Consider the following 12,335-nt stretch of genomic DNA (forward strand, 5'->3'; position numbering starts at 1 on the left):
ATTGCTATTATGTTGTGAATATGGGTCTCTTTTTCATTCTCATTTAAATTATTATGCTGCATGTATGTAGGCCTACTTCCACAGGTTTTTGTATTTATACGTATCTATGTAAAACAAAAAAATCTTAATCGATACATGACGGGCGTGTTATTATCATTTGATTAGTATTTCTAATGTTTCTTGACATGCTTGATGTGTTTTCTTTTTGGCCTTGCTCTTACTATAATTTTCAAATATGGACTTATATGGATGTATATTCAGGGCAGTACTCTCTCTTGAGCGCTTTCCTCTTTCAAGCCTTTGTGCTTATGACTGTCCCCACCCATGCAATAATTGTGATTTTACCTTGAAATCAATCAAATAATATCTTCCTGAACACTTAATCGTGTCGTATAGTGATATTTGTTTTCGTGATTACTATCTTTCAAAGCGTTTGTTGAGATCGAGGCATGGTGAACTCTGATCTCCTTACGTTTGTTCATGTCTGACAACAGGTAAACCTTACACGGTTCGTATTACTGGTTGCCTGACCTCCCGGTTGCATTTGTAGTTCACACATGAAACATTCGCTACATGATTGGAATTTTGAAAGAGGAAAATGGCATCTAGGAGTCTTTACCTGCAAATTTTAGTGGTAGCTCTATGTCTCCATGCAACTGCTTGGTATCTTTTGACTTCAGCTTTGTCCAGTGGTGTATGGAAATGTCTTATTTTCGGTAAGGGCTGAACAACCAATTTGGAAATGATAATCAATTCTATAATCGCGGTGAAATTGTGTACACGCTAGTTTATGTAATGTGCTGATTAAAATGATTATGATATGCAATTTCTTAATTTTCTTCCGTTGAAAACACATCAATACAGATTTGAAATTTAATACTAGAGAAAGAGCAATATCGATAGAATCAGTTAGCCTGAATACCGTGACTGAACATCAACTTAACGAGTATAATACTCCGGAAACTTGAAACATCACAAAATGTACAACACTGTCCAAAGTAGATAGCGCTGTTAATTGAGTCTAGAATCACTCGTGTTGTTTGTTCTTTGTACAACTCTCGCAAAAAAAATCTACCCTTACTCAATTTGACTTTACTGATTGTCATTTTGATTGTGGCAAATGTAATGACACATTTGTTGGTAAGACAGCTGGTTCCATGCATGCTTTTACCTTCAAAGTGTATTGCTTTTTACCCTGGAGGTGCCTTGAAAGGTAGTTCTGCACCTTTTCACACTGGGTCATGGGCGTACAGGTAGGGGGCAAGGGGGCTCTTGCCTCCACTCCCCCCACACCCCACCTACCCCAAAAAATTTGCACGACCCAGAAAAAAAAGAGAAAAGGAAAGGGGTAAGGGTGAAATTTGCTATTATTTTTCTATTATTTGTCAAAATCTATCACAAACTTGGAATTTTGCAATAAAAGTGTCGAAACTTCTGCTTGCTCGCTTTGCTCAATCGCAATGTCTTATTAATTTTAAGCGATGGGCCATAATTATCGTGCCCCCTCAAAATTTGTGGCTCATTACGCCACTGCACTGGATATGCCTTGACAGGGTTAACTTTGCACCATTTCACGCTGAATACACCTTGACAGGTTCAACTTTGCACCCTTTACAATTTTGATAGGTTCAACTTTGAAATTTCCATAGCACCATCGTGCAACATTGCACCTGTAAAAGACCTACCAGTGTGAAACATGCATTTCCAAACCCAGGGGCGGATCCAGGATTTTCCAAAATGGGGGCACATTTTAAAAAAAATAAGGACATTTCGTCCGCGAAAGAAAAATCAGTAGCGTTGAAAAGGATTTGATTAACCCGTTAAATCCATAAAACTATAGAAAGTCTTCGGCACTATGTGCATATGCCACGTGCTGTGAATATGAGAAACACACGTGCAGCATATTGTCTTTGCTTTGGTCCGTGCATATCCCTTCTAGGTTTCCAATGTTGAGTGTGGATTAAAATAATCAAGCTCCTTGTAAAGCATGGACATGGGGATGTTTTTCATGAAGCATCTCTTCAGATATTTTTCATTGACTAATTTGCTCTGAGCCAATCAGATGCAAGGATTTCAGGAGCTTGTGATGAATGAAAATCACTGGTGAGGTTTACGTATTCATGAAAAAGGCTCCCCTAGTTTGTACAATAGCAAAAACACAATTCATCATCATCCTTATCGTCACCATGGTGACCGTAATGTAATGTTGTCAAATTTCAGTACGTTCTTCATAAACTTATCTTTCTGGCTTTATTTCTGTCAAGGTACCGGTGGCCTCTTATCCATGAGCGTCTCATTGCTCTACTTTTGGGCTCTAAGTCACCGGCCATCCCCTCACTTATCATTCCTGGTCTTCAATTGTTCTCTCTTTATTGTGATATTACTCAAGCTGACCGGGCCCTCAGTGTTCAAGCACGCCTTGGAGTCATGGAAGAAACCGCGTAAGTTTCAAGAAGACCTGCTTCAGAAGATCATCGGTGAGAACGGCGACACAGAATATGGAAAGCAGTTCAACCTTCGTGCCATCTGTTCCCTTGAAGACTTCCGCAAGGTCCATCCGTTGACAACCTATGAACACTATCGGCCTTACGTTGAAGGGATGATGGATGGACAAAATAACGTCATTACCAAGAAAGCACCAACATCCTACGCGCGGACAACAGGAACAACTGGAAAATCAAAGCATATCCCGTATGTAAGTAGAATAGCTGCTTTTAGGACCATCGGAGCTGTTTCCGAGAGATCTCTTCAGGAGAATGTTCCAGCATTGGGACCTTTCCAGAGACGACTCTTTCTCTACGTTCACCCCCATGTGAGCAAGGCCAACAGCGGAGCTACGATAGAAACAATAGCCTCCCTCATGGATATACCAGATGTGTTCTACGGGATGTTCACCACACCAGGACCTGGTCTCAAGCTGCAAACCATCTACGAGGCAAACTACATTCACCTGCTTTTTGCTTTGCGGGAAAAGGATCTTGGCGCGATTCAGATGACCTTCCTAACCTTCTTGGAGAACGCAATCGAGCAATTAAAGAACAGTTGGAGAGAGCTCCTTCTAGACCTGGAGAATGGAACTATCAACCCGGATCTTAAACTACCCATCGACAACCGCAAGCGACTACTGATTGATTTGGGTAGAGGAGACCCTGGGAGGGCAAAGGAACTGAAAAGGGAATTTGAGAAAGGATTCTCTGGTATTCTTAGGAGGATCTGGCCTCGTCTCCAGGTCGTAATTGGAATTGATCGGACGAACATGTGGTCCAAAATTGAAACAAAGTACGGTCAAGGTGAGGGGGCCCATTTCCAAGCAAATATTGAATCATGCTATGAAGAAATGAGGGAAATTATCAAAATCGTCACACATAGAAAATTGCAAAAACCGCAAGAATGTTATATCTATTCTAATGGGTTGACCTGCGAGTAATATTTGTAATGAATAGGAATGCATTTATTCGTAGTATAATCTTAAAACAAACTAATTAACAACTGCAAGATGTAAGAGTCAGCTGTTGCAATTATCATTTTTATTATATTTTTATTTCTCAAGGAATTGGTTCTGTGGGTTTTTATCATTTTGCTTTTGTTTGTTAAGCGATTGCTTTTCTATTTGAATTGTCCTTGCCATTCATTTGATTTATTCATTATGCATCGTCAAGCATTTGCTAAAGTTTTACGTGAAGCGCTAGTGAATTATTTGCTTTTCGATGTTTTGGTGTCAGCTTCTTAATTTTGCTTCAGCTTTATGCTATCAGCAAGCATGTAATCTTCAGGTTCTTCTCGATATTTATGCTGTCTTAATCATTTTCATATCTTAATAATTTCCCCTCATCGATATGGCATTTTTTCTAGGAGTGACGTTCCTTAGCGGAGGCTACGTCTGTTCCGAGGGATTCTTTGGTGTGTGTTTAGGACCATCGAGAATGAAGGAGATTGCTTATCTTCCCCTTCCCACCGACACGGTCGCAGAATTCATCAAGGAAGAGGACATGTGAGTAACAAAAATGTCCTTCATTTCAAACAACTTTGGTTGGCAAATTTTCGATTACAAATTGTGAGTTTCGACTGTTATCTAGGAAAAGTACATTTTATTAATCAAACTTTTAGTGATCATAAAAATGCAAAGAGAGGATGTAAAGAAAGATGATCTTAAAGGGTGGAACATAGAAGATTACCGAAAAGGAGAGGTCTAGATGGCTAGGTCCGAAGTTATACATTAGCCTCTTTATTTTTCATATTTTGGCTACATTTATTTCATCAAGAGGAAAAATAGATCACTTATAGGAGCTTCCCCTACACTGTAAAAAAAAGGGTTATTTGAAATTAGTCAATAAAATTGAGGCAAAAATTATCTTAATTTTTAAAGAATTTTTAAGTTTGTCAGTTTTAAGTAAAATTAACTTATTTTCTCTTGCATCCATTTTACTCAAGTAAATTACGTTACAAGAATTTAATTCAATTATGTAAAACAATCACAGAAATATTTGTTTAATGGGGGAGTTGATTTAGTGATTCGAAATTCCGCTCCCCCATCGTTCCACTTTCAGTGGCATCATTTTTATCTTAGGCATCTTTTATCCAAATATTATACTTTGGGCATTTTCACTTACCCGTACATGATAAGTTTTGACATTTATATTTATACGCGATCGGTTCATCTTAACAAATAAAACAGTGAGAAATATATTAACATTTTCCGAAAACCTAAAAAGAAATCTAAAATTTTCTGATAAGTAACTATTTTATGCTGCTCTTTCTATGATTCAACAAAAGAATAGAATATTCTGCACACCCTAATCCAAAACAATTTCACACACAAATAGATATGACAATAATTTACCAATTTTATCATGAATGTTCACGTATTATTAAGACGTTAATTGAAAAATATAACTCTACACTCAACGTGATTTTATAAGTAATAAGTATTTTGCCTATACATAATTAGAGTTAGACTTACCTAATCGAAGCAAGCTAGCAATAAGTGAATTTGAATATTAAACCAAAATAACAAGACAAGTTAAATCTACTAAAAAAATCGAGAAATAATTACAAATAATAAATTATACTTATAAACATTAAGCGTTAAATACTGATTCATATATTTTTACAGTTTACACTCTTGCATCGCTCTTGAAAACATATGTGCATATTATCGAGTTTTTTTTCGATCGCCTATTGTCTATAATTGACGTACATGAACCCAATATAGTCTACCGAGAGTGACTTGCAATATTTTATTTCTTCCTTGGTCCCTGCATGTATATAGTGCTTTAATAATGGTTCATATCAATATCCTCTTCTAGAACCTCTGATCCCAATTAAATCACGACCACAAAAGTTTACTTTAGATCTGTAATTTCCACTCTTATCAAGATGAGGGTGATAACCTCTGTTTATTCTACAGTGGTCAAAGTCAGCCAAAGACTTATCTGCTTGATGAAGTCGTGGAAGGAGGATGCTATGAGATTGTACTCACGCAGGCGCAGTCGTGTCTATACCGTTACCGACTTGGTGACGTCATCAAAATTACCGGGTTCTATGAGAATTGCCCCTACTTCAAGTTCATGTACAGGTAGGCATGGGTAGGTAGGGGGGGCAATTATTATTTGTTTCCATATTTTGATGAAATGAGTTTGTTTCAACTAGTTATGGTTATTATTGTTGGGTATCACCGTTTCAATGGAGAGAATCTGTCTTTTATTTAGTGGGGGGTTATTGTCAATAACATCAATGAACATAATGAAGTATATACATTCAGCGAATTCGATGTCATCTCTTAACAAAATAAATACACTGACAACTCATAAAATTCTTAACGCTAGCACTTGCTATCTTCTTCCTTTTTAGAGGCCTTGCAATGATACTAATATGTCATATTTTATTGTTGCATAAACGTATTACTGATTACCCTTTTTACTTACGTGTATTAAATAAGTACCTTCTCTTATCAAGTAAATCATATTATAATGAAAACTCTTTATTAGATGACCTTCCCCAAAAAACGTATTTGTATATGATAATGATAATAATTGCAGCAAATGTAAACACAAATTATAAGCTCTACATGTTGACACAAAGTTCATAGTTGATCTTCAACCTCGTGGGCGCGGGATTGACGTTCTATTTAGGGACGCCGAATTAATCTTCTGTTCCTGTTATGGTAATTTTCGTAGGAACTCGGCAGGACAGCGTTTTGCTGATAGACGCCGAGCTGGTATACAATCCATACCTATAGGAAACCTTTTACGTCTAGGTTAATCAGTCACAGTGGCTGAGTTATAAATGACAGATATCACTCTCGGGCCTTTTGGCCGAGTGGGGATTCGAACGCACAACCTTACGGTTATAAGTACAATGCTCTAACCACTGGACCACACGATCCTATGAGGCGCCGACTTGATGTTCTATCTAGGAGCGCCGATTTGGTGTTCAACATGGGGGCGCCGAATTTATGTTTACTCAGAGGCGCAGAGTTGACATTCGACCTGGGGGCACTGATATGATGTTCGACCTAGGGGGCCGACTTCCTATTCTACAAAGTGGGCGCCAAATTGATGTTTTACTTAGGGGCGCCGAAGTTAAGTCCGACATAGAGGGGCGCTTAATTAATTTTCTATCTAAGGGCGCTGAATTTGAGTTATTAGAGGGGCGCCGAATTTATGTTCCACATGGGGGGAGTCGCATTGTAGTTGGACATAGGGTCGCCGACTTGATCTTCAACCTAGGGGGCGTGGGACTGATGTTCTACCTAGGGGCGCCGACGTGATGTTCGCCAAAGGGGGCAGCGAATGGACGTTTGCCCTTGGGGCGCCGACTTGATGTTCGACGTAGGGGGCGCCAAATAGAAGTTCGACATAGGGGCGCCGATTTCATCTTCGGTCTGTTTCTGTTTAGGGTAACTCCCGTAGGAACTCGGCAGGACAGCGTTTTCCTGATATACTCCTAGCCACATAATTAGTTTACAACCAATTACCTAGGAAACATTTTACGTCGAAGATAATCATTCACAGTGGCTGACCGCATGGATGATAGATATCACTCTCAGGACTTTTTTACCAAAGTGGAGATAATGGCAGAGTGGGGATTCGAACTCACATCCTTACGATTATGAGTTCAATGCTCTAACCACTGGACCACACGACCCTATGAGGCGCCGAATTGATGTTCTATCTAGGGGCGCCGATTTGAAGTTCAACATGGGGGCGCCGAATATATGTTTTACTCAGAGGCGCCGAGTTGACATTCGACCTAGGGGGCGCCGAATTTATGTTTTACTCAGAGGCGCCGAGTTGACATTCGACCTACAGTGTAGGGGGCGCCGAATTGATGTTCGACCAAGGAGCGCCGACTTCATGTACGACCTAGGGGCGCCGACTTCATATTCTACAAAGGGGGGCGCCGAATTTATGTTTTACTTAGGGGCGCCGAATTTAAGTCCGACACAGAGGGGCGCTGAATTGATGTTCTACCTAGAGGCGCCGAATTTATGTTCGACATAGGGGGAGTCGAATTGTAGTTGGACATAGGGGCGCCGACTTGATCTTCAACCTAGGGGGCGTGGGATTGATGTTCTACCTAGGGGCGCCGGCGTGATGTTCGCCATAGGGGGTGGCGAATCGACGTTCGCCCTCGGGGCGCCGACTTGATGTTCGACGTAGAGGGTGCCAAATTGAAAATTCGACATAGGGGCGCCGAATTAATCTTCTGTTTCTGTTTATGTTAACTCCCGTAGGACTCGGCAGGACAGCGTTTTCCTGATATACTTGTTTATAACCAATTACCTAGGAAACATTTTACGTCTAGGTTAATCATTCACAGTGGCTGACCTTATAGATGACAGATATCACTCTCGTGACTTTTTTTATCAAAGTGGAGATAATGGCAGAGTGGGGATTCGAACTCACAACCTTACGATTATGAGTCCAATGATCTAACCACTGGACCACACGACCCTATGAGGCGCTGAATTGATGTTCTATCTAGGGGCGCCGATTTGATGTTCAAAATGGGGGGCCGAATTTATGTTTTACTCAGAGGCGCTGAGTTAACATTCTACCTAAGGGGTGCCGAAGTGATGTTCGACCTAGGAGCGCCGACTTCATGTTCGACCTAGGGGCGCCGAATTGATGTTTACCTAGGGGCGCCGAAAAGGATTTTGATATAGGAGGTGCCGAATTTATAGGGGGCGCCGAATTGATATTTGACCAAGGTGGCGACGACTTGATTTTTACCTAGGGGCGCCGATTTGGAGTTTGACATAGGGGGCGGTGAATCGATGTATTACTTATGGGCGCCGAATTTAAGCGTGACAGATAGAATTGATCTTCTACCAAGGGGCACCAAATTGATGTTTTTACCTAGGGGCGCCGAATTGATGTAGTGAAAGTGAAACATTTTAAAAGTAGCAGTACAGTGCGGAAGCAACCACAATATTTTTTCAATAAAAGTGTACAAACCCTTAAAATGACCATGTAATTGTGATTTCCCTTTTGGTCAGCCCACCCCCCCCCCCCCACTTGTAAAATCGTTCCGTCGCCCCTGTAGTACTACGACCCAGTGCTGTAGGCATATTCAGAAATTAAAATTCTTCACATCTAGGATGATAGATTTATGTATTAGTCAATTGATTATTACTTCTTTTCTTCAAGAACGGGTCAAATGTTAAATCTGATCTACGAGAAGCTGGATCAAAATGTCGTAATGGAGGCTATAAAATCTGCTGTGAAACGGTGGCAAGGCGCGTCCTTTGTTGAATTCGTTGTAGCTGAAAGTACGCTGGTTCCCGAGGATTATACAGGTAAGGAATCTCATTTTTAAAAAGAGGTTACATATCTTAAATCCAGACCCAGAATGTACCAAAGGCCCGCTTATTTAACAAAAACGAAAATAAAAATAAATCTCCCCACTCACGATCGTCCTCCTATATGTCTTTTGAAAAACATAGGTCTGCTTTTGCCCCCCCCCCACCCCGCAACATCAACTTATTGCATTCTTCTAGTTCTGAAACTATTTCATTATTAATAACAATGATAATAAGCAGTTCTTAAAGACACCTTAGACCATATAAACAGTTACTTTGCGCATATTAGGCAGACCTTTTCTTTTAATTATTTTCATCTCATTACGGAATGTGCTGTATTTAAAGAAAAACAATGATTATCTTGCTATTTCATTGATTATTAACAAGGAAAATACGGAATAATCATATACTTACTACTACACTTAAATCCTTCATGTTTTATTTTCTTCTTAAACTTTTCACTTGATATTTTTCAGACCTACCTGGACATGAGACTACTCCGTACTATCTAATTTTCATCCAGATCGAAGGAGATAAATTAAGATCATCACCCAATATCTCTGATGATGAAAAGATCATGGTATTTTAGCTATTTCTCAGCTTTTCGCATTTTCAAGTGAAATAAAGACTTACGTCAAGATATTGAATGCGAATCCCGGTAAAAAAAATAATAAGACCTTAGCAGAACAAAATACAAAGAAGGGGAGGGGGGATTTTTTAATGGGTATTTGTTCCCTTACATTTTAACGGTTAAAATTCAACTCCAGCCTGGACAAGGTCCTCCCTCTGATGACCTACTTGATTCCTATTATTGTGAACTCATTTACAAAACACCTAATTCGACAGGGTTTGGTCTATTAATCTGTTCCTTTATTTTACTTTTAAAAATAAACAACAGCACTGTTAACAAATTTAAATTTAAAAACACAGTAGGCCTATACAAAACTGTTGAATAAACACAAAAAGTATGTATATAGTTTTGTCTGCCTTTCCGATAGCGGCGGTGGCAACATTGAAATCACAACCGAGGTTAAGTGTTTGACAATTTGATTAGTTTGAAAGTGTATAAGATTCTTATTTCATGCTGCCTTGACATAAGAGTGATCAAGTGTCACTCATCATGTGGCATGTATTTCCGATGTTTTTTTAAGTCACAAAGTCAGCACTGCTGGCCTGTTGCAATAATGAATTGCACAATGAAGTCCTTAATGTCAGGGATGTTCCACTTGTTTGTGTTTTTAATACCATCACATGGCATTTTAATAAGTGGTCATATTGTAACTCTGTGTGTGTGATAGATTTGAATCCCATGCATTTTTTATAGAACGTTTTGCTGTATGTAGGTCTTTGAAATATATATAAGTGTCAGTAGCCTACAGGGTTGTTCTAGATAAATTCAGAATCTTTCCTTTCTCGTGGTTACATGATGACATAAATCGAATCATCTTCTCTTTGTCCACAGATCGATGAAGAGCTTCGACTCCGCAATGGTGACTTTGACCGCCTTCGCCGGGAAGGACTGATCTCACATCCCCGCGTCTATGCTCTATTTCCAAGTGCCTTTGACGCCCTTCGGGAGCATATCGTGGCCAACAGCAACGCGTCTATCCTGCAGTACAAAATACCACAAAAACTCAGGCTATTCCCGATGGTCCAAGTGATGCTGGATCATTCCTATAAAGACTGACTGTCTTCATCAACAGTGCAAGGATCCGTTTTTTAAACAGTTTTGCTATCATGGTAAACTGCCATGGAAACAATCATTGTGTGATTGGTTGTTGAGTCCTATCACCATCGACAGTTGCCATAATCAGAAGTTTGTCATAGTTTATTAAATGGGCTTCAGGTCCACTAGACATGCTATAAAAGAACAAAGAAATGCATTCACCTTTTTAGATGCCTTTAAAATCCTTCAGAAACTCGTAATTTTCTAGGAGGTTCATTTTATGCTGAAAGACAGCTATAGGGTCTACAAAAGGGACAAATCGAAATAAAACAGATCTGAAAATTAAAGCAGTAAAAAAAAGAGTCAGCAAAAACTCAGACTCTTATAATTAAATAGGGATATGGCTCAAGTTGTGTGGCACATTTCGAATATAATTCAGATAAAACAGATCATCTGTATTATTAAAAGGGGGAAATAGCGACGCGTTCATCTTGCATCAGAAACTACTTCAGATGTTTCCACACTTGTCAGTACTTATGCTGGAAAATAAATAGGCATAAAGATGTCAAAATAAACCATATGATCATCGAAAGAAGAGTAAAGAGCTGTATATTTTTCTGTATAAACATAGCTCATAGACTCACTTTTGGTTAAAACTATGCTAGATTTTTAAAGACCGTCTGGACGTCATCAAAATAAAAAAATATTGATACATTATCATCATTAGAGCAAATAGCAACAAGTCTATCTGCATGGTTTTAGAAATTCCACAGAAACTCGGACACTTTACATTGGTTAATGGTTAACGAGGTTATGATTAAAGAAAATTCGACTTGCGGCGTCACTGAAAAAGTCGTCAGGGTGTTATCGGTTTCAAGACGTACCACGAATTCAAGAACAGAGATAATGTATTGTCGTATGGCCTTCATGACAAAGCAGAAACAAGAAGCTTTTTTCAAAAATTAGTCAATCAAATGAGTAATTTCGTCCTTGACGATGGACAAACGACATATTTTCAGTTTGGGCGTTAGCTCCGAAACTGCTGTGCCGGTTCGCCAATTTTCGACAAAGGCCTCCCAGCTGTTCATTGTGATTTGACTTACATTTAAAATTACTGTGTTCTTGGATTCGTTCTGTGTCGCAGCGGGAAAACTCACTTACATCTTCTTGACTAAAACTAAAGAATGACGTTGTAGTCGGGTAGATATGACCATAATTTTGAATTTTGACACGACCGTCAATTGGGTATATATCCGATCCAGTTTTTTGCTTAAGTTAAAATATAGTTTATCTATTTCAAAAAATCCGAATGGTGCCACCTAGCCACGCCTGTTTTTTGCAGTCCTCTTTATTTATTTTTGGATATATTTTACAGAATTATCATTTATGGTATCAGATTAAAGCTAATAAAAAATCGATTGTATTTGTATGGATCAGATAGCATTAAATTCAAGGACATGTCCTTTAAAGGTCATTTAAGGTCTTCAAAGTTCAAATTGTTTATATAACATAATACAAATCATCTCGTCTTTTGAAAACGATGGTATATCGTATTATATACACTTTTTGTTGACAATTGTAGTTGAGGGTATGTATATTAAAAGACTGACGGTCGCCGCCTTGGTATTCTATTACCGCTTTCAGTAACTCGCTGGTCCAGACCAAGCCTGGGCCGAGTCGTAAAATTTTGAGTTTATGAATGGCACTGGCTGAAATAGCCCGAGCCATGTTATTCTGAAAATTATTATTCTCAAAACGGTATATGACATTATTTTTTCATTAACATCATAAGCTACGCCCACTTTATCACAATCCTCGTAATCATGACTTTCTTATTTTATGGAATTAACATATGTTTGGTATCAA

General features: G+C 38.9%; 1 protein-coding gene across 1 annotated transcript; it reads left to right on the forward strand.

Moving 5' to 3' along the window:
* Positions 1 to 514: 514 nt before the first annotated feature.
* On the forward strand, positions 515 to 10,909 carry LOC121427200 (putative indole-3-acetic acid-amido synthetase GH3.10). Its single transcript, XM_041623474.1, has 7 exons — positions 515 to 716; positions 2,265 to 3,290; positions 3,853 to 3,991; positions 5,408 to 5,575; positions 8,652 to 8,800; positions 9,280 to 9,383; positions 10,266 to 10,909. The coding sequence occupies exons 1-7, from the start codon at positions 599 to 601 to the stop codon at positions 10,488 to 10,490; spliced, it is 1,929 nt and encodes a 642-aa protein (XP_041479408.1). The 5' UTR covers positions 515 to 598; the 3' UTR covers positions 10,491 to 10,909.
* The last annotated feature ends 1,426 nt before the right edge of the window (positions 10,910 to 12,335 follow it).

Source organism: Lytechinus variegatus, chromosome 14, assembly GCF_018143015.1.
Source record: "Lytechinus variegatus isolate NC3 chromosome 14, Lvar_3.0, whole genome shotgun sequence".
NCBI lineage: Eukaryota > Metazoa > Echinodermata > Echinoidea > Temnopleuroida > Toxopneustidae > Lytechinus > Lytechinus variegatus.

What these genes read in the sequence shown, in the direction of transcription:
- LOC121427200 (XM_041623474.1), top strand. Translation starts at nt 599, where the DNA reads ATGGCATCTAGGAGTCTTTACCTGCAAATTTTAGTGGTAGCTCTATGT. An exon ending in TTCATCAAGGAAGAGGACAT is followed by an intron (nt 3,992 to 5,407) that starts GTGAGTAACAAA and finishes TTTATTCTACAG; the next exon opens with TGGTCAAAGTCAGCCAAAGA. An exon ending in TACTTCAAGTTCATGTACAG is followed by an intron (nt 5,576 to 8,651) that starts GTAGGCATGGGT and finishes CTTTTCTTCAAG; the next exon opens with AACGGGTCAAATGTTAAATC.